The sequence below is a fragment of the Lepidochelys olivacea genome, assembly GCF_965140295.1.
Source record: "Lepidochelys olivacea isolate rLepOli2 genome assembly, chromosome: 2".
Classification (NCBI taxonomy): Eukaryota; Metazoa; Chordata; order Testudines; family Cheloniidae; genus Lepidochelys; species Lepidochelys olivacea.
This window is the reverse complement of record NC_140412.1, coordinates 6487363-6513918: the sequence shown is the minus strand read 5'-3', so window position 1 is coordinate 6513918 and position 26556 is coordinate 6487363. Positions and strand designations below refer to the sequence as shown.

The following is a 26556-nucleotide window of genomic DNA, read 5'->3' as shown; positions in this document are numbered from 1 at the left end:
CCTTTTGCCAATGCGTGGGAAAGTAGCTTCTTGTTACAACAACGTTCTACCCACATGGTGTTCTGTGGAGGGCACTTACTGGAATTCAGCTGCTTTGTGGAGATTTAGCTGAGAATTTCCCATGCAGACTTTTGGACAAAGGCAGCTGGAGCATGTGTGTGTGTAGGCTCAGCTTGAAAACCAACCTGTTCTCATGAATAGATTCACTGAGGCTGATAATTTGGAAACATTCCCAGAGTTGTGCCCAACTAGAGTTTGCTTCTGTATGAGAAGGCAGAGAGAGGGAATGGGGATGAGAGCAAGAGGGAAGGGGGAGTTCAGGAATTCTGGAGAATGGGCAAGATACCCGAGAGAACATGAAAGAATCCTCGGGTTCTCAGTCAAATCCTCAGAAGCAGTTTCCCCATACTGATACATGCCAGGCTATCAGTGAGAGTGGGTTGGAGCTTTTTGGCTCGAGTGACCAGTTCAGATACAGTCAAACTGGCAGAATGTGGTTCCAAACTGAACATTGTTACTGTCTGATGGGCTGTTTAGTGATCTCTTGGTGGACTCAGTCCAGTTCCTGGTGGACAGATGGTGGCAACCCTCACTCACCCCCTCCACTAAGGGTACATCACTCTCTTTGTTTGCAGCCTTGACAGAGCAGCCAGTGACATAATGGGCCATGAAAACTGAACTACCTCCCCATCCCCAGCAGTGGTTGCTCCTGGTCAGGCTTGGAGATGCAGCCTGCTTGTGATCCGTGTGCTCTACATGTTCTGTGGGTAAAGAGAGGACTTCTCTGCCCAGAACAATCCATCCTGAGCGTTATATGAGTGCAGAATTCTCTCAAAAAATGCCCCACAAATGGGCAAAGCCAAGGGGGATAGATTGTAGGGAACATTCCTCCCTGGCTGGGGATGGGCCAGGTCATCTGATCCTCTTGCAAAGCTCTGATTGTTGTGACTTCTTTTCCTCTGCTTCTTGACACCCAGGAGCATTCATGAATGTTCTCGTATATTTTCCATCCCTGATCTCAATGTTGTGCAGCAACCCACTGAGCTGCAGTGACCTTTCCATACCACCATGATCAATGCTCTGTATTGATTAGCTCTCCCACTGCTTCTCTCATCAGCCAGTCAACAAGCAGAAAAGCCCATGCCTCTGTGGTTTGCCACTGATGGCTGTGTGAAAGCTACGTCCATATCTTTCTGCAAGATATCAGCATGAGTGAGTCTCACCTTCTGCTCCTCACAGCTGAGTGTAATTTTTGTGGCTGTCCATGAACTGCCAAGGTGCTTCTGCCTCCTGTTTCATGCTGGCCCTGCTTTAAATCCAGTTGTCTTCCCTTCCCTAGCGGTGCTCAGATACTGCGGGGGGGGGGGGGTCATAGGAGAAGATAGCCAGATAGAAAGTGTGGTTACGAAGAAAGAATGAAAGAAGCATAGTTGTGTGGCTCTCCCTGCAGCTTGGAGAAGCTGGAGCTATGGTTCCGAACTGCCTCAATTTTGCGGGGTGTGTCCCATCGGAAGCGCCCTGGAGTATCAGGAGGTGTGATCTCCTGTGCTTTAGTGGGTGAACGCAGTCGCGTTTAACTTCAAGGAGAGGAATGTGCAGTGCTCTCATGCAGTGGTGAGTGAGCTGTACCGTGGCACCTTTGGGATGTGGTGTGTACGTAGTGTAGGTGGAAGAGGGCAGGCCCCGAATGTCCCCTCATCTCAGTATTTTCAGAGTGTACAGAGACTCAAGTGGAGTGCGGGCCAGAAGGGACGACTGCTGCCTTACGGGTTATTCTAGGATGAGGGCAATGATGAAGGCACGGGGGCTTTGTTTCCGTAAGGATGAAGCTGTGGTAATCTGGATACTGGAGTGAGATAGAGATGGTCACAGCTAGAGCAGACCAAATGGCCAGTACTTCATTATAAACGAGCTGCTCATTCCATGACAAACCGTCAGCCAAGACTTGACTAAGGTTGACTGCCTTGGGGAATGCAGGACAAATCTGCATTGACCATAGGCAACTGGGCCTCATTGTCCATTGCCCTGTACCTTGTGCCGTCACTTTCAATTGGTGCAGAATAGGTGTAATGGGAACAGGAGCATTTACAGGAGCATTTACAATTTGCATTGGTGTAGATGATTGCAGGTATTGCAGGGCCTTGGGGAATCAGGGCCATTCTCTGGGGTTATGTCAGGCCGTGAAGTTGACAAGATGATTATGAGTATGATAATAATGGTAATGGGAGATTTCTGTTCAAGCAGACTGAATCCAAAAAGCCCTGGACTGTGGAGACTCAAGAATCAGGATCACAATTTTGTGTCTTGAGCCCAAGGAAAAAAAGAAAGTTGACATAGATTACAGTCATGTAATTTTTGACCCAAGGAATTTAAAGCACTTTGCCAATATTAAGCGACTCACCCAGTATCGCACCAATGGGAATGGAGTCCAGGACATGTGTCTTCCTGCTCTGATCATTGTACTAGCTAGCTGGAAAACCAAGAAGAGAGTATGCTTATTCCTAAACATATGCCACAGAAAGAAGGGAGGTTCCCCCTTCCGCCCACTCCGGATCCTCTTTCACTTGGCTGTGAATGTCCAGATAACTTCCCATCCAGAGCATGTATTTGCCCCCACTCAATGGTTTGCATTACATTTGCTCTGTGTGCTCTTTACCATGACTCAAAGCTCTGAGTTTTCCTCTGTGTGCTGACTATCTCACCCCACCCTGGGAATTTCAGAGATAACCCACCAGATGGCCATAACTTCCTGCATTGCCCTCTGAGAACACGTCACCCTGTCCCAGGGAGACAGGAGAGGAAAAGGGTGCTGGGCACCAGGGATTTGGGGAAGTGGAAAAGGAAGGCTTTTCCAGACTACATGGCTTGCTGCTGCAGCATCTGCATCACCCAATCTGACATTGCACCATTGTTGGATTGCGTCTGCATGTGCCTTTTTAATCTTAGCATCTGTTTCTGTTGCCACCGAGCAGCTTCCACTGGACTCATGGCCAGTGGAGAGCTTGACCCGTTTACCCCCTATGTCTTATGGCTAATTTATGTCAGACATAGGGAGACTTGGGCATTCTTCCAGGACTGGTGCTTGGCACACACTGGTAGGAAATGGCGGAGCCAAGACAATTGGCAGCGTCCTCAGTGGTCCTTGATGTCTACTGTTTCCAGGTGGAGTAGAGGTTCCCAATTCTCCCCTCTTATCCCACAGTCTATTCCCCTTCCTTCTCCCATGCCTATATCCCTACTGCCATTCAAATTACCTGGTCTCCCCCAGCAATACGGTTCCCTCTTAGCCTTTGCAAGGGCTGAGATAATATTGAAAGCTGAACTGTGAAGGTTTTGTGACTGTTCAACCAATGTTTAACCTGGCAGATCCCAGCCAAGCCCTGGGGTGTCTCATGCCTTCTGGACTGGCCAGTGTCCTGGGTTAAAGGTAGCTCCTAGGGGGCAGTGTGCTGGGAGTGGTAGGGTCTGTGATTGCTAAGTGGAGGGACCAGATTAGAGCCTCTAGGCAAAGTCAGGCCAGACTCTCTTGCCTCCCCTTGCCAGGATCCACACACACACACACACCCCAACCCATGTAGGCTCCTTGTTCCACCACCCTCTGTGGCAAGGTACTGCCTCCTGCTTCCTGTGTGCAAGCAGCAGAGGGTTGGTGGTTCAGAGCTGGAAACTGTAGTGGTGATTTCTCGGCATGGAACATATCTGTTCTGAAAGAAGGGGATGCTTGCTGACTAGAGACTTCCAGAATATTTGCATTGAGACACAGGCTGGATTCACCTGTCAGTGAACCCAGCACCAGTGTGCGTGAACATTGGGCCTAGATTGGAATGGGGAGTCAGAGAAAGCCTGGGGACTGAGCTGAGGTGAATTTGAGGTGGATATTGGGAAAAGATTGGGTTCAGTTTTCAAGGGAAACTGAAGCTGAATTTCCAAGTAAGATAACTGTAGGCTGGAGTTTCCAAGAGAGGCTTTCCGGGGATGTGGGGGGGGGGAGGATGAGTCTTGGGGAGAACTGGTTGAGAGCCTAGTTTCAGTGAGAGCTCAAGACCTGAGTCTCAGGGAAGTTTGGGCTGATTGCTGCTTTCAGCATAAACCCAGTTACTCTCAGTGTCACAGAGCCACAGCTGGAGTTTGTGCTGAGCATTTATATTTGCCTGAACACAAAACGGAAAGGGAAGTAAAGTGGAGTTGAAGGCTGCAGGCCGTGTACCAACAGCACATGGTCCCACTCAACACAGCCCGGGCACCTGGCGCACTGAGCAGCGAATGCTGCTTTGGCTGGGCCAGCAAGGAATCCAGAGCTCAGTACACAGCCCAACATATTTACTGTTGCCCGAAATTAGTCACTGATATTAAATTACTAGGCAACATGCTGGAATACACACTTCAGAGAGAAATCCTGCCGTAACCTCCAGGGGATGCTAGGAGAGCTCACTCTCTAATTTCCCTGGGCCTAAGGTCCTGTTTCGACTCAGGCAAACGCCCACCGATGTCAGTGGGAGTACTTGGATGAGTAAAGTGACTCATGCGTGGGACGGGGCCCTATGTCAATTGCTGAGTAATGCAGTCACTTTCTTTTCTTTTCTTTTCTTTTCTTTTCTTTAATTAGAAGTGTACTGAGAAATCTCCCCAAATTAATGAGCAAGTTTAATTAGATTCCACACACGCAATTCAGGAGCAAGTCATAGCTGTGCTGTGCATTGATAATCAGAAAGGAGTAATGATTTGAGGCCGGGAGGTGCTAAAGTCAAGAGCTGCTACTGTGGATTCCCAGAGTCCAGCACCAAAATCCTTACTTAGACACCTACATGACTGGCCTGTTTTTTGAAGGCCTTTGTGCACCCCAACTCCTGTGGAAAGGATATCAGCAGCACCTTTAGAAACCAATCAATGATTATTTTCTGTTTCAGGGATGCCTTGTCAGGTTAAGCAAAGGGGGGAAGTTAATTTTCAAGCAGTTTGTTGAGAAAATGCATTTATTTGTAATCTCCTTTTATAGCCTGCATGCCTGTGGCTCTGTGACTGATTTTTTGGAAATCTTAGCACGTCTGCGTTGTTGTTTAAAGCTGCTTTTCAAGGCCCCCTTTCACATCGTTTGAACTGAAGAGAACTTTTAGCGCTTAGCAAGTTTCAGAAAAGGTTTAGACATTTATATGAATAAGAATAGCATCTGTACCGACAGTAGCTATGATAAAAATTACAGGGGTTTTCAATCTTTGTCCTTCAGGGCACCAGCTGATCACTGCCTGGGGTCAGGAAGAAACTTCATCCTCATATAGGGTAGTATTGTACAGTCGGAGTCCTGTGCTTTCCCCTAAAGCATCCAGCTTTTGCCACTGGCAGAGACTGAGTATGCCACTGATTTGTCAGCGCATCCACTTCTAACATTTATATTCCTGTCTCATCTAGGAAGATAGCGTTGTCTAGTGGCTAGAGCATAGACCCGAGGTCTGTTCCTGGCTCTACCACTGACCTGCTGTGTGACCTTTTGGGAAAGTCACAGTACCTCTTTGCCCTCCCCCCTCCTTTGTCTGTGGAGATTATAAAATCTTTAGGGCAGGGACTATCTCTTACTAAGTATCTATACAGTGTCTAGCACAATGGGGCCCTGATCTGGTTGCACCCTTTAGGAGCTACTGTAATACAAATTAAAATACAGTAGTCCCCTCCCTCTTTTCTCTTTGCAGATACATCCGCTCAGAACGCTCTGTCATTCTCATCAACTTCTGCCTGTCCATCATTTCCTCCAATGCTCTCATTCTGATTGGACAAACCCAGACCCGGAATAAGGTAGGATACAAATTTCTTGTTCTCTGATTTAGCACTGAGCTGATCTGTTCAGGCAGCTTTCCCCTTCATCCCTCTTTGTCTCCCTCTGTTAATTAGCTATGTATCAGAAACACCACTAAACGGCAGATTTCAATTTTCTTTCTTGCTCGCTCCTTGATGATTTGGGAGCGTCCTCAGGGCTTTCCTGAAAAACCAATATGATATTTTTGAATATCTGCCTAGAGTTAGCGGGCACATGGCACAGCAAAGGAGCATGGTTGTTTGTAAGACTTTAGCCATTTTATCTTCCAAAAACTCAAAAAGACAGATGGGCAGGGTGTGGGGGAGGAACCCCAGCGACTCTGCACTGTAAATGCTTTGCCCTTCTTGGCTGGCTTTCGTCCTTGGAGCTCAAAGTATGTTGCAAGCATGAATAAAAAGAGCCTCACAGCACCCTCTCTAGCGTAGGAAAGTGTCATGAGACCCATTGTACACATTGCAGAGCTAAGGCATGGGGGCCCAGCACCTCCTCGGTATTTAGATTTCAAATCAATGGGAGTCAGACACCTAAGTACCTTGGAGATATGAGCCTGAGAGCTTAAATGATTTACCCAAGGTCACAGAGTGAGTCGGTGACAAAGTTGGAATACCCAGTTGCCCTGATGTAGCCACTAACGTACACTCCTTCTCTGTATTATCAAGCAGGCTACCATAATGACTCTGTTTGCCAGCCAAAGCATTTTAATTCTCCTACTGGCACCTTTTATAATACCAGCCAACTCTTATCATCCATCACTCTGAAGGCACTTCACAGAGGAGGCCACTGTGCTGTATTATCCCTATTTTACAGATCAGGAAACTAGGCCCTAAAAATGGGAAGGGACTTCTCCAAAGTCACCTAGCAGGCTAGTGCCAGAACCAGGACTAGAACCCAGGTCTCATAAGATCAGTGCTAGCTATGCTGTCTCTTCTTGAAGCTTTATTACAGGGAAGCCCTAGGACTGAATGAGCAGACTGACTAGCCTTTTGGTCCCTAGAGAAGGCCTTTCAGTTCAGTGCCAGGGCATGTCTGGGGGCCAGTGTGGAAGACATTTCCCTGCTGCTGCTGCTCAGGTCATACTTTCTGTGGATAAATAGAGGGACTCAATCCCCAGGCCTGCAAGTCCCTCGTACGATGTGCACTGCGAAAGTAAAGCCATAAGCTTGCCCTCTTTGTGCATTGTGCATGGTCTGTTAAGTGGTAGAGTGGGCTGGGAGGGATGGCGAGAATGGCTTTGCAGGGGCTTTCACTGGGAACTTCAGCTGAAGCCAAGAGATGTGTGTGCCTGGGCGATGAAGAACAGCATCTCTCCAAGATCCTTCCCATTTAATAATCCTGGAGGACCACGGCTGTGGCTCCTCTTTGGCGCTGGTCGCTAAAAAAGCAACTTCATCCTGGGGAAAAAAAAAGTCAACAATTTTGGTGGAGCCGCTCCTGTGCCTTTATTTATTTCTGTCCCGCTTCGGTGCAAAGTTATGGTCTAGTTTGTCCTTGGTGTTTTTGCTCCCCATTTTATGGATGTCCCTCATCAGAGCCTTTAGTGGGCAATTCAGTGCTTCTGACTGTGATTGCAAGAGGCAGATTAGTTCTTTGAACATAAATATGCATGAAACCCCATAAATAGAAAGGTTATTCTTGGATTTCCGCTCAGCCATCTAGTAAACAGTCTCCAGGAGGGAACAGAGAAAGAAACTACGCAGAGAAAAGGTTTGGGCTCCATGGGGTCTAAATTAGAAATTTATAAAAGCTGAATTATTGATGATGGAGCGTCTGAAAATTTGGCAAGGGTTTGCAGCTCCATTTCCCCCCAAGGGTTTCTTTGTCATTGATTCGCTTCAGTATTGTGAATTTGTCCTTCATTTCCACCTGTGGCACTCCAAAGGCCAGAATCTGATTCTATTTGCAAAACTCTTCAACGATGAAAGTGCTGGATAGGGGCTAAATAATTGTAAGGCAATACAAAAGGAATGAGCCCTGCATTATCCTGTCAAACATTCGTTTCTGTGAGTTGAGTAATATATTGTAGGCACGATTATGTGGTATTAATTAGGACTCAATTAATAAAGAATGAAAGAAAGGTAATGTAATTAATGCAAATTGACATGGGTTTATGGAAAATAAATTCTGTCAAACTAACTTGATGTCTTTTTTTGACGAGATTACAAATTTGGTAGATACATTTAATAGTATTGACATAATATAGTTAGATTTCTGTAAAGCATCTGACTTGGTACTTCATGATATTTTGATTAAAAAACTAGAATGATACAAAGTTAATATGGCACACATGAAATGGATTAAAAACCGACTGTCTGATAGGTCCCAGAATGTAATTATAAACGGGGAATTGTCAACGAGCAGGTGTGTTTCCAGTGGGGTCTCTCAAACACTGGTTCTTGGCTCTCCGCTATTTAACATCTTTATAAATCACTGAAAGAAAACATCAAATCATCACTGATAAAGTTTGCAGATGACACAAAAATTGGGGAAGTGGTGAATAATGAAGGGGACAGGTCACTGGTTCATAATGATCTAGATCACTTGGTAAGCTGGGCACAAGCATAAAATATGCACTTTAATATGGCCAGATGTAACTGTATGCATCTGGGAACAAAGAATGTCGGCCAGACTTACAGGATGCGGCACTTTATCCTGGGAAGCAGTGATTCTGAAAAAAGATTTGGGGTCATGGTGGAGCAGCTGAACATGAGCTCCCAGTGTGATGCTGTGGCCAAAAGAGCTAATGTGATCTTAAATTGGAAAAACAGGAGAATCTCTTGTAAGAGTAGAGAGATTATTTTACATCTATATTTGGCACTGGTGTGACCACTGCTGGAATCCTGTGTCCAGCTTTGGTGCCCATTGCTCAAGAAGGATGTTGGTAAATTGGAGAGGATTCAGAGAAGAACCACGAGAATGATTAAAGGAGTAGGAAACATGCCATATAGTGTCAGACTCAAAGAGCTCAATCTAGCTTGACAAAGAGAAGGTTAAGGGGTGACGTGATCACAAGTCTATCAGTATCTACATGTGGAACAAATATTTAATAATGGGCTTTTCAATCTAGCAGAGCAAGATCTAACATGATCCAATGGCTGGAATTTGAAGCGAGACAAAATCAGACTGGAAATAAGGCATCATTTTTTAACAGTGAGGATAATTATTCACTGGAAGAACGTACCAAGAGTGGTGGTGGATTCTCCATCACTGACAATTTTTAAATCAGGACAAGGTTTTTTTCTAAAAGATCTGCTCTAGGAATTATTTTGGGGCAGTTCTCTGGCCTGTGTTACACATAAGGTCAGATTAGATGATCACAAAGATTCTTTCTGGCCTTAGAGTCTATGAATATGTCTGCTGCAAAGGAAAAAAAAAATCTTTTCTTCAAAAAGAGAAGTGTAAGCACCCTGTATGGACCCTAGTAGAACAGCTTGGTAAATTGGCTTGAGTAGCAGTCTCTCCTGTGAAAGCTGCTGGTTTGAACCCAGCATGGTGTAGCAATGGAAAAAAGTTCTTACTATCTCGAGACTTCTTGATGAACAATGGGTATGTCTGCACTAGAGCTGGAAAGTGTAATTTCCAGCTTTGGTAGATTTACCTGCTCTAGTTCTATTGCACTTGCTTGCTATAAATAGAAGTTCAGCTAGCATGGCATGGGCAGCGGGACAGGCGGACAGGGCCAGATTGTCAGCTGGTGCAAAGTGAGCATAGCTCTGTCAAAGTTAATGGTGCTACACCAATTTATACCAGCTGAAGATCCAGCCCAGAGGAATGAGAGATGGAGAAGGCCTTTTCAGTTATCCAGTCCATCTCCCTACCACTGTGGGATTATTTCCTATACCACATTTTCTAGTATTTTCCCCAGTCTAACTTTAACTATCTTTAGCTTCTTCTTGGTCCCTTGGGAGACTGCTCTCACTATTATGAAATTTCTCCCTATAGTCCTTCCAAAATTACCTTTTCTTAATGTCATCCCATTACTCCTAGTTATACCCTTTAGGACAATTCCTCTCCTCCTTGTAGACAGCTATCATCCCACTCCACAGTCATCATTCTCCCCAGCTATACATGATCCATTCGCTCAGTCTGTAAGTAACAATTTTGGACTGACTGGGACATAGGCTAAATAGCCTTCTGCAGATCTCACCTCTGTGATTTTGATGTCAGTAATATGGCATGTCTGGCTCTTTGGGTAGAGAAGTTTCCATGCCATTTTAATGTCTGAGCAGATCTATCCTCTACCTGAAGATAGATACATAAATACTTAAAAAGTCTGACCCCAAGCATTTTTGGCCACTTAGAAAATAAATCCTAATCCTGATCCCATTGAAGTCAAGGACAAAAATCCAGTTGATTTGGATAGGACAAGAATTTTTCCCCATTGGATGCACTTGGGCTCCAATTCAGCAAAACTCTTACACACGTGCCTAACATTAAGCATACGCTCAAGTCCCAGTGACTTCAATGGGATGCTTAAAATTTAAGCACATGCTTCAGTGGTTTGCTGAATCAGGACCTTGAAGGTGAAATGCATCTTTCCATTGTCTGATTCCAGCCAGCTTCCTTCTAGAATGCGGTTTGGGAGCTGTTCCCCTTCCCTGCTGCTAATCTCACCTGTATCCCTTTCCTCCCAACTCCAGGTGATATGCACACTGGTGGCAGCTTTTCTGCATTTCTTCTTCCTCTCCTCTTTCTGTTGGGTGCTGACAGAGGCCTGGCAATCCTACATGGCTGTGACGGGCAGGTTACGGAACCGCATCATTCGCAAGCGCTTCTTGTGTCTCGGATGGGGTGAGAATTATGAGTCTGTGACTCAACAGCATACAGGAATCTAGCATATAGTGGGAGCGTGGGGGCCCTTTTATCATCTGAACATTAGTGTGCCTTTCTGCTTAGCTGGGGAGGGGCAGAATGGCAGTACTGGAAACAACTACTGTACCTGTGAAAGGGTTTGCTGGGGGATTGGATCTTTTTCTCCACCTTCCTTTCTCCCTGCATTTTCCTCGTCTTCCCTGTCTGTCTCATTCTCGCTCCATGCCCTTCATATTCTCTCTCACACTCTTTCTCCCTCCTAGTGAAACAAGCTCTGAAATTCGGTCTCCATGGCAGCAGGGTTTTCCATAGGCAAATCAACTATTAGTCTGGTGCAGATGTTTGCAGCTAATTTTTCTCCCTCTGTCTTTCCCGTATGTTTAATTTATTAGGCTTAAATGAGGCATTTTGTTGTAGAAATCAAATGCAATAATGTGGAGTGGGCTTTCAAAGATGTTACAAGCTGGTGTTCGGAAAGAGCAACATCACAAAAAGTTTGAACAAAAGCAAGTGAAAAACACGCACACAGAGAAAACATTGCACTGTACGAGTGACTTATTTTACTCCGGAAGTCAAACACTTTTCCCCAAGCAAGATATTTCTGATGCTTATAAAAGGACTTGGTGTGATACAGCCTGACATTTCAAGAAGCAGCCTCACGCCAGCATCTCAACTCGTGGAGTAAGCAGATTCTCCGGCCACATGATCAATCTTGCAGCTGACCTCCTTTTGTTTGACCTGGCTAACCTGACCTGGGCTCTTAGCTCTGATCCCCTTAGCTCTTGGGATTTCCTAGTGATATAGTTGTGAATAGAATATACCCCACAAGCTAAAGAGAGTAGTCTAAACCTACCAATGTCAAGGTGTTAAGATTAGAAGTAGAGCATTTAAGGCCATATTCTGCCCTTGCAATACTCTTTGGCCAGGAATGGAAACCATACATATGTGCAAAAGCAGAATCTCAGTTGTACTATTTGGGAATATTTAAATAGCCCTTCCAATGTATTTCTGTACATCCATTAACACTACTGCACCTCTGGAAGTAAGGCTGGGTTCTGCCTGTCATTGAAAGGAGGGATTGAAGTGCATCTTCCTCAGATTTACAGAGCAGCTTCGGTGCGTACATATGAGTTTTCAATTAAATCTGCTAGAGCTTATGAACTAAAATAGTTAAACACGGGACTTTTAAAAATAAATATTGTGTGTATGCACACACGCACATATGCAGACACACACACACACACACCCCATTTTATTACTCAAACCAGGTGAGGGACACTGAAAGAATTTAAGTAATCAGGGGGAGGTTTCATTGTAATTAATAAACACTGGGGCACTTGGCTATTTTAGATAACAGAGAGTTTGGGGCAAACAACTTTCCCAAGCCTCAGATGGCTGCATTCATTTACAATGACAATAGGTGTCATTCCACCTACTGCTGAGATGCAGCCACTTCTGGGCTTGATCACATTAGCTGATGAACAGTGCATAGTAACAATTCTCAACAGATTAGGACAAGAAATGAAGAAGAATGCCATGTCCCATTAATGCAGCAGGGAATTTTAGGTGTGTAGATGGTAGGTAGACTTTGGTCACAACACTGGGACAAATAACAGCTTTACTGAAACAAAAACATGTAGAAAACATATCTTTAAAAGCATAATTTCAAATAATTTACACTTCTGGCTCCAGAGGCAGTTGATTTCTCATAGCCATTTTCTTTTTCAGTGGGATTTCTGAATTGCTATTTTAAATTCCTTGCCAGATTCTCTGCTGGTATCAATTAGTGCAGCTCCACTGACTTCAACGAAGCTGCATCAGTTTCTACCAGTAGTAAGTTTGGTCCTCTGCTTTCTTGTTGTTTCTCACTTGGATTTACACCTGCTGCTCATCCAGAAAAAAGGGGCATCGGACTTTTAGCAACCCCTAAGGGCTAAGACCACTTAGGACATGGAGGGATGAACTGCTCACAGAAAACAATTTCTTCATCAAATTTACCCCTTTTTAATACTGACAAGTTGCTTGTGACCGTATTGTAGTTTCCACTGTTATCCATCAAATGTTTGATGCTATCATAGTTCAGCCTCTGGGCTGTTCATTTCAAGTATTGCTTTGAGTATTTGATATTAATAGTTTGCACATTGAGCTTATTAAGTGGATGTGTTGGTCACAGGCTACGATTATCTGGCCTGATTGGATGAGCAGAGCTCTTAGAGTCAATTTTTTGGCATAAACATCTGGAATTATGAATTCAAAATTCACTTTCTGCAACAAAAATGTTCAGTATTCCCCTGGGATTTGTTGTTTCAATTTGCACATTCCTGGCGGTAAACTCACTTGCTAGGATGTTTGTGGAAAGCAGGTGTAATGGGAGACATGAACATAGTACAAGTGAATTTCATGAATCTGCTTGAAAAATACTAGTGATTTTTTTTGCAAACATTTCCTCCACATTTTTTTATTTGCATAATTATTTTGTTTTACTTTGTATTTTTGTGGAAATTCAAATATTCAGTTAAAAAAAATCATGGAAATTTTACATTTAAAAAAATGTCAACCAGCTCTACCAACTTACACTTACTATATACTTACTCCTGCCTCGGGTTAGGATGGGCTAAGATGACCTCTTGACTATCTCTTCCAGCCTTACATTTCGATGCTTTCTATGAATTTGTTTAAAAATTTAAACAAATAATCTTTCAAAGTTTTCACCTAGCTCTGATCAATTTACAATGTATTTCAAAGGTGGCACCTGGGGGAGCACAGTATTTCTGAGAACCGCAGTGAGGAACTGTTTAAATATTGGCTCAGAAGCGTCTGACCTTCTGAATAACCAGCACCATTCTCTGGACTACCTGGAACACCCATCCACAGATTGTCCAAGCCTAACTCTTCAGCTGTTGAGAGCTGACAAGATCACTGTCTGGGTTGTCTGGCTACATAATTATCACATACAACTAGGCTCAATGCAGCCCATCTAGGAGAAGGATCCTGAGAAGAATAAAGTCGTATTTTCAGCAAAGTCCTATCCCGACTATCACCAGTGCTGGAGCCTCTTGCCTCATGCTACCTTCTTTGGCAAAGCCGTATAACATGTAGATGCTTGGCTTCCTCGCATCCAAGGCCAGCAATGGGATGTGCTATTGATGGCACTGTAGGAAAGGGGTGAGGGTTCAGCTAAGATTTAGTGGCCAAGCGTTGTAGGGAAAAAGAGAAAAGAGTAGAAGGGGGGAAAGTAGGGAAGTCTTTCCGAATGACTCGTATGTTTACAGGGGATCAGGCAATTCTAGTGGATTGCACCTGGAGATGTGAGGTGGGAAGAGAAACCCATGATCATGTGGCTGCTCCTAGACTCTCCCCATATCGAGCATTAAGGCACTATGCCTGCAGGCTGGTTGCTCGCCCTGATATCTGACGAGTCTTAAAGTGATTTGCATCCCTGGAGGCTACACGCGGCTGCTGTGGTTAGCCATCAGCAGGGTCAGTGGATACCTGCCAAAACTGTAACACTTTTTCCACAGCCTGATGTGAACCCTATTGCACAAGTATGGGGGCTTCGTCACAGCAGAGCTAATCCTTGTTCACTCGTGACCCCACTGATTCCTAATGGGATTTGCCAGTCTTTAGCACTTAGATGGCTTACTTCACGATGTCACAAGGAGCAGGGCTATAAAAAGCCATGTGAAGACCTCTCTAGTGGAACAGGCAGATGTTACTATCTGGTATTCAGGCTTTTTCACAGGGCAAAGGGAGGGCCAGGAAGGGGAGGGTGAACCGGAAAGTCACCCTGGTCTTCTTCATAGCTCCTTGGGTAGCTTATTGCTGGAGGAACTGGAAGGATCAGGAGGCTGTTAATGGGATACAGAGCTGTCATTCTGTGCCTGGGTATGTAATGACCTAACCTGTTACTACCCCAGAGCTGTTCAGTGAGCTCTATGAAATCAAATTGGCATCTCAGGCTGGTTCTGAGGGACCAGGCCTGCACATCACAATAGCCAGCTGGCTCTACCCGCCCTCCCACTTGGGGCAGCCTCAGCAGAGAGGGCGAGAAGGTGGTGCCAGGTCAGGATGGAAGCCCCTTGGTATGGGGATGCATACACCAGGCTGCCCGCATTGCACGTGCTCTGTCAATATAAACTGAGGGTGTCATCAGCCTCTAGTGCTGTCAATGCAGCATCACTCACCAGCACTACATGGCTTCGTACATGTGTAACACGAGCAACACAGCTTTCCTGCCAGAAACCTGCCCACCACGAGCCGTGGTCATTACAGAATGTCTCCAGCTAGGGGTGTCATCCTTCACCTACCCTCTTCCCCTCAGAGACGTTGGAAGAGAGCAGGTCTCTCTGAAACAAACAGTTCTACATGTTATGTGTCGCCCCCTAGCGGCAGGTCGACACCAGAGGATAGGAGCCTACTGCTACTACCAGCCAATGGAGTTACCCCTTTAGCTCACGTGGCAGAGTCTCATGTCCTTAGCCCTGAAGAGTCAGGTTCAGGCGCTGCTGAGGATCCAGCTGGGGAGAGGGGTTTGTGGCAGAGAAGGACACGCTGAGCGAGGTGCAGCCTGCATAGAAGCTAAAACGACTGACGCTCTTTTTGTTTCATTCCCTTAGGGCTGCCTGCCTTGGTGGTTGCCATTTCCGTGGGATTTACGAAAGCCAAGGGCTACGGCACCGTCAACTAGTGAGTAACAGGCCGTCTCTTCCAGACTCTTTCTTTCCTCACTTCTGTCCTTTTCTCCCTGCATGAATTGACTCTCCGGGGCACCTGTAGGAAGCGGGGCCCTCCAGCTCGCAGCCACGCCGACAGAGGCGCCCTTCCCGTGGGGAGGATGAGAAAGGAAGCAGCCTTCGCACTGCTTGGTTGCGCCAACCTATTGGCTGCCTGTTCGGGTCTGGAGGCTGCGTGACTTCTTTGTTCTTACCCGAGCATCTGTGTGAGGCTTTAGGAAAGAAAGGGCCTGAGAGAGAGGATGGGCCTGCCTGCAGTCCGGTGCAGTCCGATGCGAGCGTTCCCATTGGTTTGAGCGGGAGTAGGATCAGCTCCTATATTCCCTTCCCCCTTTAGGCGGCTGGAAGGCAATTCCCCCCAATACAACATAATGTAGCATTATTGTTTTTCTCCATCTTCCGAATCATCTAGTGCTGGCTACTGTCAGAATCAAAACAGTCACTAAACTCAAAGGGTGCATCTACCCTGCACCCTAAGCCCATGCTCTGACTCAGGTTTGAGCCCTACACACACATCAGTCTGACTCAGGTCAGGAAGCATCCAGGACCTGGGTTCTAGGACCCTGCTAAAGGTGCAGGTCAGAGCCTGAGTTCTGCCGTGACTGAGGTCTAAACCCTGTCATTTTGCAGTGTGGACACAGCTCCAGCTGCAGACCCGAGTCAGAAGGTCTGCATAGTTTAGGGTGACCAAATGTTCCAATTTTATCAGGACTGTTCTGATATTAGGGGCTTTGTCATCTATAGGACCCTATTATCCCACCCCAGCCCAATCTGTAACCATTGCTATCTGGTCACCCTAGTGCAGTGCAGTATGTATGCATTAGCTCGGCTGTGAGAGCCGAATCTGGCAATTGCAAACCGAGGTTTATAATGCAGTGTGGTTTCTCAAGCCTGGGCTTGGAAACACCAAGTCCACGAGCCTGGATCCCACACATCTGGGCTTAGTGTGCAGTGTAGACACACACATAATCAGTGTGTCCATTGCAGCCCCTTCATTCCGCACACAGAAAAGGCCAGATGGCTGGTTAGATTAACTGCTGCATCTATGACGTCATTTTGATATAGGTATTTGGTATTTGGAGAGTTTTTAAGAGGTCGGTGTGGAAGACTTACCTTTAGGGGTGGTTTTAATAATGAAGTTACGTGAAGTAGGAAGAATGTCTGTTGGGTGGATCTCTGGGGTCTGTTTTATCAGTCACTGCTGGGAACTGCAGGATCCAGGCCAGAGTTTCAAAAGAGCTCAGCCACCAGGTAGGCACCAAAATAAGGGTGTGGTTTTCAAAGGGAACACATTGGGAATGGAGCATTTTGGAAAATACGGCCTTTATTGATACGCCTAAATAGGAGCCAAGCCAAGTAAATCCATCCGTTTTAGTTCACAGCAATGCTCTGCTGGCCATAGGGGAACGTAGAATCAGTGGAGGGATTTTGAGTACCAGCCTCTGGGAAAGTTGTTGATCAGGAGGCTTTCCAGGTCTGAGAATTGGAGATGGAGTCAAGGCTGGCTCGTGATGGTAGTCACTAGTGCATGCTAGCGCGGGGAAAATAGTTTTTCAGAAATGTTCTTGGAGATATTCGCTGTTTCGTTTCACCCCTGAAATGTCATGATTTCTCCTTCCATGTTCTGGGCCATGTGCTGTTTATTTACTTGGAAACAGGAAAATTTGCCTGCTCACAAAACCTTGAGTGGGAGCAGCACAGCACCCACCTTCGAGATGTGTGTTGGCGACAAGGAGAATGGGTGGAAATGGCAGAATGAGACAGAGAGGGGTGAATAAGGGCATATAGCCCAGGCTGGAATCACTCAGCATAGAGCAGAAGCAGCAGCAGCATTAAAGAAAGTGTAGCTGAGAGGGTGTACAAAGAAAGGTTTCAGAGGAGCAGCCGCGTTAGTCTGTATTCGCAAAAAGAACAGGAGGACTTGTGGCACCTTAGAGACCAACCAATTTATTTGAGTATAAGCTTTCATGGGCTACAGCCCACTTCATCGGATGAAGGCAGTGGAAAATACAGTAAGATGATTTTATATACACAGAGAACATGAAACAATGAGTGTTACCATACACACGGTAAGGAGAGTGATCAGGCAAGGTGCACTATTACCAGCAGGAGAGAAAACAATCCTTTTGTAGTGATAATCAAGACAGGCCATTTCCAGCAGCAGACAAGAATGTGTGAGGAACAGTGGGGGGGGGGGCGGGAAATAAACATGGGGAAATAGTTTTACTTTATGTAATGACACATCCACTCCCAGTCTTTATTCAAGCCTAATGTAATGGTGTCCAGTTTGCAAATTAATTCCAATTCAGCAGTCTCTCGTTGGAGTTTGTTTTTGAAGTTTTTTTGTTGTAATATTGCAACTTTTAGGTCTGTAATCGAGTGACCAGGGAGATTGAAGTGTTCTCCGACTGGTTTTTGAATGTTATAATTCTTGACATCTGATTTGTAAGACAAAGAGAAGGTAATACACTCCTCACTCACTCACGGCGGTGGTGGTGTTTGACCGCATAAAGTGCAGGGTCATGGAGAAGTAGCCCACTGTAAATTAAGGTGTTATAAGAGGCAGTTCCTGACATCTGTGTCAGTGTCAGGACTGTTTTATGGGAACTGTACGGACTCACCTGCCTCCGCTCAGCATCGGTCACTGCCTGGAGTTTAGCCCGGACTAGAAACCTAAGATGCAAGTAGGCGTGCAGTGCTTCGATCCTGGTTACACTGCTCAGGGCTAAGGGGAAGTGCCCATCGCTGGAGTGCAGTGCCCAGATCCTGGCCGGTGTTATTGTAAGAACATCATAGGTCCCCACTCAGTGGGGTGGAAGTTTGAGACGGGAGATGTTCACCCTGAAATAGAGCCGAGGGAGGAGCGAGGAAAAAAGGGAGAGATGCGGGACAGAATTCTCCATCTAGGCTGCAATGATCCACTCAGTGCAAACAAAGCTCGACCCCAGAGCAATCAGTGCCCATCTTTCCTTCCCCCTGCACACCAGGGCAAAGCAGTGCCAGTGAACAGAGAAACCTTACTGGCTCCTCTTTGCCACTAGATCTGCATGCTTGCAAAGCGGCCAACAGGCTGCCGTGACTTTCCATCATTCCCGGGTCAGGCCTGCTGCCTGCGCCTGAACCAAGCTGGAATCTGCCCAGGAAAGCTGATGTGATTGCCCCTCTCCTTGCCTTTGCTGCTAATCCCTGACTTCTTTTAGGCCGCTAGCCACTGTCACTCCTCACGCCCTGGGACAGGACGTTGGCTGCTGTGCGGCCCAGCAGGATGGCTGGCTGCCGGCCATCGCTGGAGCTGGCTGCCCGGACTACTGCAGGAGGATCCATCATCTCTAGCAGGAGCATCAGCCTGAATTACCCAGTGCCCTCTAAGGCTACGTCTACACTACACACCGCTGGTGGTGGCATGTAGGGCAAGTGCAGCTACGCGCTGCAGTGAAAAGGCTGCTGCATCCACACTGCAGCGTGCACTACGTGTCAGTGAAAGGCTCTGGCAGGGCAGAGACTCCAGCAGCTGGGAGTGGTCCAAGTCTTTCCCCGCTTGCCAGAGCCCTTCTTCACGGCCGGAGTCTTTTTCTGCAGTGGGGAAAGGCTCCAGCAGCGAGGAGACTGCTGGACACTACGTGGCTAAAACAGCAGTGTGGACCGGGAGGACCGGCTTGGGCGTGCAGAGAGCTGGGTGGGGTATGCCCTTGCATACTCCCCCATGCCCTGGAGGCAGGTCTTTACCCGCCAAAGCCTACACGGCTGTTGATCCCCAAGCTAGGGGGGCTGTGCGGGTATGTATGTCACATGCCACTGAAAGAAGCGGGCAGTGTAAACGTGCATACGCTGCGGCATGAGGCAGCTGATTCCTGCCTCCCCTTCTGGGTACTCGGGGTGGAGGCAGCAATGTGCCTAAATCCCCAACTCCCAGATGGAGCCGACTGGCCCAGTGCACTCGTCACAGCAAAACACCTCCACTGGGGTGTATTGCAATGCTGCAATCCAGAGTGCAGAGGGGAGAGACGCCTCCTGGAACTGACCCTCAGCAATGCAGTCAAAGGGCCCAGTCCTGTTCCTCTTGGTGCAAACAGGAGCTTGGCCAGTGACTTCAGGGGGAGCAGGGTCAGGCGCAAAAGAAGCAGTGGACCGTGAAAGCTGAGTTCCTCCGCTGTACTCCGAGGGAGTAGCTGTACTCAGGAGCAAGCCATCTTTGCCTGTGCAGAGCACGCAATGAGCTCATGCACACACACGGAGGCTCTCAACCTTCATCCAATGGGAAACTCTTAGCAGGACCAACCCTGGCGTGCTGTGTCATTAACACCGCAGCTTAGGAGATACGTACCCCGCCAGCCCCAGAAATAGCACCCAGTCAGCCATTTATAATGCTGCCTTCCTGCTGCCACTCCTTGGTTGAGCTCCTGCTGTCTGAGTTAGAGGAGACTCCTCAGCACGATGCAAAGCGCTCCCTGAGCCCGACTTGGGTGGTAACTGCACTCACCACGCCTGCGTGAGGTGCACATCATGGCCAAGGCTCCTGGGGAGAGGGCTGTGGGAGGAGGAAACCATCAATCCCCCCTTTCCTACCAAGAAGGGTGTTTTTAAAAAAAACATAGTAGCTCTACAAAGCTGCTGCACGGATGGCTTGGCTTGATTGTGTGGGTGTGGGTGTGGGTGTGTGTGTTCAGCCATCACACACTGCTCTGATCCTGCCTCTGTGGTGATACATACTGCAGCTGTGTTAGTGAGTCACTCAGGAAAACACACAAAAATCATTTGGAAAGATCCCGTTCCCCGCAAACATCTGCTCTGGCTGGTTTACAAGAGGGAGAACTGAACAGCGACTGTGTCCTGCGACTCATGTCCGCCCTACACGCTGCACCTGAACCCATGCTCGAGGCTTTGTTCAACCCCTTGGTGGCTGTTGAATGCTGTAACACATCCAGCAAAGCGTGCCTGACTCAGTGGAGAGTGGCTGTGGCTGAAGTGTTCAGAGCCTGCCCTGAAGCCACCCCGGGGTCTCACGAGGCAGGCCAGAGCCTGGCAAAGGAAATACCCTTCCGGAGCTCCCTGTAATTGAGAGGACTGTAACCTGTGGGCAGCGTAGGACTAGCAGAGCTCTGAGAAACAGCTGCTGAATGAAGGCAGGGGCATGCAATCCATGGTTGGATCTGGAAGAGGTGGGGAAACTGGTGCATGTCCCTGTAGGGCCCGGGATTTTAGCACCTTGTTAATTGCCCTCTTGGGAAGCATGTCTTGCCTTTAAGAGTGACCTGTAGCCTGGTAAAACCCTCCCAGGGATTTATCCTGCAGCTGCCTCCCTTTGACTCTGACAGAGCAGGAATTTCCATTATCCAACTTCAATGTTTTTGTAGTGCTGCAGTGCACCATTAAACAGCTGCTGTCAGTCCACTGGAATTGCCAGGGCATGAGGTGGCAAAGCAGGTGCAGTCAGTGAGAAGGGCAGAGCCGTTCCAGCAGGTGCTGCAGTCTCCACTAAGCTGCTCGGAGCTGGGCTGACGTAATTAGTGATTAATTAGGCCTTGCATTTAATAATCATTATTATGAATGGCAAATACCTTGCATTTATACATGACACCTTTCACCACCTTTCTCAAAGCACTGAAATGGCTAAGTATTATCATCTCCATTGTACAGGTAGGGAAACAGAGACGCAGAGGAGATAAGTGACTGACCTAAGGTCACAGATGTCAGTGGCAGAGCTGGGGACAGAACCTAGGTCTCCTAACTTCCTGTTCTCTGCACTAAACCATTGATAAATTGGTGCCTTTCACTCCAAATGACATTAAAGCACGTTACAAACTCTCTCTCTCTGTGGGCTTTTTTTGCCCACTGCTGAAATGCTGTCACTTCTGGAGTGGAACGGGACGGTGTGCACACTAGCAGTACACCAGCTAGAGTCAGGACGTGAAGCGTACAGTGTACTAGAATGTGGTCTGAATCCTCAAGCTAATTCTCCCCATTCTTGTACAAATGCACAAGTCCCTTTATGAGCACAGTTGGTGAGACCCTTGCTTTTACCTTTCATCCAGTTGATACAATCAGAGTGGGGCTTGAGAGTCAAAGTTTGGATCCAGATATAAACTTCCCCAGGGTCTGGGGTTGTTCAGATCTGGGGTTTTGATTTAGCTCAGTTTAAAGGGAAGAGCCATTCTCAGTGTTTAGATCTGGATCTGAACTTCTCCGAGCAGCATGGGGGATTGGATCCTTGGGTTTTGGTTTATGCCCATTATAGAGATGTGTGACTCAACTGCAAGATTTGGACCTGGTGACTAGATGGGTGGTTTTGGTTCAGACCCATCTCTAGATACCATGGCAGAGGCATTTGGAAATGCTACGTGTTCTGAATCTTCAGTGAGTATCTCTGGTCTTGCCAGCCTGATGTTTCGTCTTGAGCCAGTGCCATCTGGAAGGAATGGAAAAAGGACAGCACCTTTAGCCACACTCCCTGAAGTGCCATCCGTTGGTTTAAATTGTGCATGTTCTGACAGCCCATCACAGCTTTAATCTGATGCCATGAAATTTCCTGTCCATGCATTTCCTTTGTTGTTTTTTTTTCTAAATGCCAGTTTAGAATGAATAACAGTGGAAGAGTATAAGAGCTGACATGATGAACCGTAAGAGACTTGACAGTGTCCCTCTAAGCTTCTTTGAACCCCCTGTGATTTTGTGATCCTAACAGTAAGTGCATTAGCGTCAGGGAGCCTGGTTTTCTCCCGGAGATGCGTGGTTAAGGCAGACACAGTTTAGCTGAGTATAGACTTTGGTGCTCACCTCTTCATTCTGCAGCAGCTTTACCTCTGATCTTGCCTGCAAGGGAAGGGAAAAAAGTAACATCCAGCGGAGACAAGATTAGCGCGGCTTAGTGCTGACTTCTATTTGTAAATGTCTTACAGGACAACATTCTTGCATCTGAGTGCCGTGGGAATGAGCTGCAAAGTTTGCATCATCCCGTTGGCACTTTGAATCGATGCATGACCCCTCCGCATCCTCATATTGTGAACCAACGTAAGAAACATATTCCTGTGACAGTGCAAGGCCCGAGATAATTTTGGAGGGGCTCTTTTAGCTGGCAGGACAGAGCCAGGAGATCATCCTGAGATCCCAGAGATCAAGGGGAATTTGTCCTGAATAAAAACTTCAGAGTTTGTCCTTATGTTTCTGAGTCCCATTGACTGGCTGTCTTCTTGATCGCATCTTTCCCAGTGCCAAAATACCATCTTCTTTGCTCTGCTTTTGGAGTGCTTTGCAATGTCCATGTTAAAGGGCAGGAAATCTTTCCAATTTGCCTTTTAACAACATTTGACGGAAGCCGCTCCAGTTACCTGGAAACCCATATGCCATCCTTTCAATGGACCGCATAGGTGTCATACGTGCAATAAACCCTCCGTGTGCCTCGCCACCATTTATCGTGTTCTGTTGAATGCACATGTGACAGCCACCCTCTTGGCCAATGCACTGGGTGGGGATTGAACTGGGGACCTCTAGAGCTAGAAGCAGGAGCTGCTACAGTGTGAGCTAAAGAACCAAACTCGGTAGCTGTGGGCTGCAACAACGCGTAGCTTCTGTGGATCAGCACTGAGGGAGGACCAGTTATACTCTCACCAGCGGGTTCACATGCATGCAGATGCTTAGAGAAGTACAATTGCCAGGCTTCAAGGACACTTTTCCAAGTATCTCAGAGAGAACCCCCCCAAGTTTCTTAGCGTCCCAATGCTCCTCTTGGTGCTGAGAAAGAGCCTGACATTGAGAAATGTCCTGCTTCATGCCATGTAGTGTCATGGTACCAGGCCTCCGTGCCTGTGCAGTTCACCAATGACCAAGAAGCCATAATGTAGGTGGGGAGCACTCCACATTAACCTCTGTGGCAGAGCTCAGATTCCCATCTCCACCCCTTCTGTTATAAACACGTCAGCTGTGGGATGCTGGCATGAGACCCACTGCATTCTGGCCAACAAGCTGTGCCTCCGGAAATGACTTGCAGGTTGAATCCACTTCTGTACAATGGGCCAGCACAAGGTCGCAGCACCACTTGAGGCCTGCTTCGGCTCTTGGGGAATTCAGAAAAGAATCGGACACATAACAAATCATGACAGGTTTCAGAGTAACAGCCGTGTTAGTCTGTATTCGCAAAAAGAAAAGGAGTACTTGTGGCACCTTAGAGACTAACCAATTTATTTGAGCATAAGCTTTCGTGAGCTACAGCTCACTGCATCCGATGAAGTGAGCTGTAGCTCATGAAAGCTTATGCTCAAATAAATTGGTTAGTGTCTAAGGTGCCACAAGTCCTCCTTTTCTTTTTATAACAGATCATGAAGTGGTCTCGGGGAATGCCTGGAACAGCTGCTCTCAGTCTGACTGCTACTCATGAATGGTTGACAGCGTCTAACTCCAAAGGATATTTTTCACTTCTTGTCCTAAATAGTTGCATGGCATTGCTGTGCGCTGCTAAAATGCTGGCTTGTTCTACCCCAGATATGGCTGCATTTCAGTGGTATTGAAGAGATTCCCTCTGTACGTTATCTGTAAAGCACTTTGGGATCCTTCAGTGAAAAGTGTTCTGGAAATGTTAGCTATTTGCATTAATTTAATGGGCTTCATAGAGTCCCAAGATCCTGATACAGAAGAGGCTGAGAATCGCTGCACTAGGCTAACGACCTTCTCCAGAGTTTCCTGCCTGGAATCACTGCAGAAGCCAGCCTCACCCTCTCCACATCTCTGCCATCAGCCACCACATCTGACAGCTTTGCACAAAAGCGCTTCAATTAGGCACTGTTATCCAGTGGTCCAGGCAGTCAGAAAGGATGAAAGACAATGCCTGGTGATGTGTGAATTTCCCTTCAGAAATCCTGATATTCTAAGGGAGGAGAGGGGCTGCCAGGGATGTGAAGGGAACAAAAGCCCTTGTCAGTCTGAATCCTCACAGCTAATTGCAGTGCGGGACTGAATACTGTCAGTTCCATCACTCAAAGGCATTCTGCCTCGTCTGCCGCTCAGGCCGGCGGGTTAGCAGATCGCTGCGTTCCTCCATCTCCAAGCTGCTCTGTTCAATCACCGTTTTCCCCGTTGTTTAAAGATGGCACTGGGAACCAGGTCCCAAAGGTAGGGCTTTATTGAGTTCTAGGCACAGCATTGAGCAGAACGTAGGGTGTAGGTGACATCGTCCGAAGTATAGCTCTGGGAGGCAGGAGGACTCCGGCGTCCTTGGGTCACAGTCCTTCCCCTGCCCTCTCTTGCACGCAAGAAGGAAGTCAGTTACTGCAGCCCTTGATGGAGAGCCACTTTCTGCCCCTTTGGACCTTAGCATTGTTATTAGAGCTGGTTGAAAATTTTCCGACAGACCAGTCATCCCCCTCGGAAAATGCCGATTTGATGGAATAGAAATGTTTTGTGGGAATGCGTCGATTTCAGCAAAATTTCATTTAAAAAAACCATCGGAGTGAAGCATTTTGATGCGGTTGAAGTGCTCCAGAAGTTTTGATCTTTCATTGCAAATTTTATTTTGTCATATTGTAAATTATAACGTCAAATAAAAACAAGTCGAAATTGAAACAAAACATTTTGGTGGACCTGAAATGAAATTTTTCTGTAAATTTCCTTTCCTGGGAAATTCCAAATGTCAATGTTCCATTCCTATTCAGAATAAAAAGACATTTTGAAATCATGAAACTTTAATTCTGGTACCTGCACCAATCCAGGTTTTGTTTATTACTTATAGTATTGGAACATCTAGGATCCCTAATCAAGCATCCGGCCTCACTGTGCTGGTCTCTGTACAGACCAATAATGGGGATACTGCCAAGGCTCCCCCCACCTGCTCTGCCTCCCTCCTCCAACTTGTTCATAGCAGGAATATCCGGAGATCAAGGGCTGCAAGAAGGATGTGGATAAATTGGAGAGAGTCCAGCGAAGGGCAACAAAAATGATTAGGGGACTGGAACACATGAGTTATGAGGAGAGGCTGAGGGAGCTGGGATTGTTTAGCCTGCAGAAGAGAAGAATGAGGGGGGATTTGATAGCTGCTTTCAACTACCTGAAAGGGGGTTCCAAAGAGGATGGCTCTAGGCTGTTCTCAATGGTAGCAGATGACAGAACGAGGAGTAATGGTCTCAAGTTGCAGTGGGGAAGGTTTAGATTGGATATTAGGAAAAACTTTTTCACTAAGAGGGTGGTGAAACACTGGAATGCGTTACCTAGGGAGGTGGTAGAATCTCCTTCCTTAGAGGTTTTTAAGGTCAGGCTTGACAAAGCCCTGGCTGGGATGATTTAACTGGGAATTGGTCCTGCTTTGAGCAGGGGGTTGGACTAGATGACCTTCTGGGGTCCCTTCCAACCCTGATATTCTATGATTCTATGATTCTATGCACCGTGTGCCCATCCTGGACCCAAGATCCAGGCAGATCTTATTTTGGCAAGGAAGTGAGGTGAAGGCAGTTTTCTCCTTTTTGCTCTCCCGCCCGACTGAGTAGAACAATGGCAAAATCTGGCCCATGGGGTTTTGTAAATATTGAAATGGGTTTTGCAGAATGTGGGATGAATCAGCATGGATTTTCTTTTACTTCAGTACAAGCATTTTTCAACAAACACCTTTTTGCAGACAAATCCACAGAGCTTAGATTACTTTGTGCTAGTCCCTGAGAAGCTGGAAATTAAACTGACTGTACATAAACATATGACACTGACTAGGGCTGGGCGCCGTTTGCTGGCTGAAACGATTTTTCTGTGAAAATTGCAGATTCAACAACACTGAAATGTTTAGCAATTCCTGTCAGCTTTGCTGACTTGTTCACATTGGGAAGAACGAAGACTCTGAAAATGTCAGAATGTTTCATTTTGACATTTTTTTTCAATGAGTCATTTCCATTTTTCAATTCAAAATGACGTTTTGTTTCAAAATTTCTTTTTAAAAATTAAAGAACTTCAGGCGTCACATTCTGGGTCAAACAAAACATCGGTTCTGTCCCAAACGCATTTTCTTAGACTTATTGATTGGCCAAAAATTTCATTTTCAGGTCAACTTGAAACGAATTTTTTTCAGACTTTTCAGAGTTGCCAGTGAACCGAAAAAAAAAACAAAAACAGTTATATGTCCAGCACTGGTACTGCCCAGTCTGTGGCGTTATACCATCCATGATAAGTGTAATGCACAAAGCAAACAAAGAGCCTCAAGGGAGAACTTCTGTGTATGGTATTATTGGGACATGC

General features: G+C 46.6%; 1 protein-coding gene across 4 annotated transcripts in view; it reads left to right on the top strand.

Moving 5' to 3' along the window:
• ADGRB1 (adhesion G protein-coupled receptor B1) overlaps positions 1-26556 on the top strand; it is a 376148-nt gene that overhangs the window by 298273 nt on the left and 51319 nt on the right. For all 4 annotated transcript variants that reach the window (XM_084620795.1, XM_084620798.1, XM_084620797.1 and 1 more), the window contains 3 exons: positions 5685-5787; positions 10447-10597; positions 15235-15304. In XM_084620795.1, coding sequence (XP_084476921.1) covers positions 5685-5787; positions 10447-10597; positions 15235-15304 — 324 coding nt within the window. The remainder of the gene's footprint in view (positions 1-5684; positions 5788-10446; positions 10598-15234; positions 15305-26556) is intronic.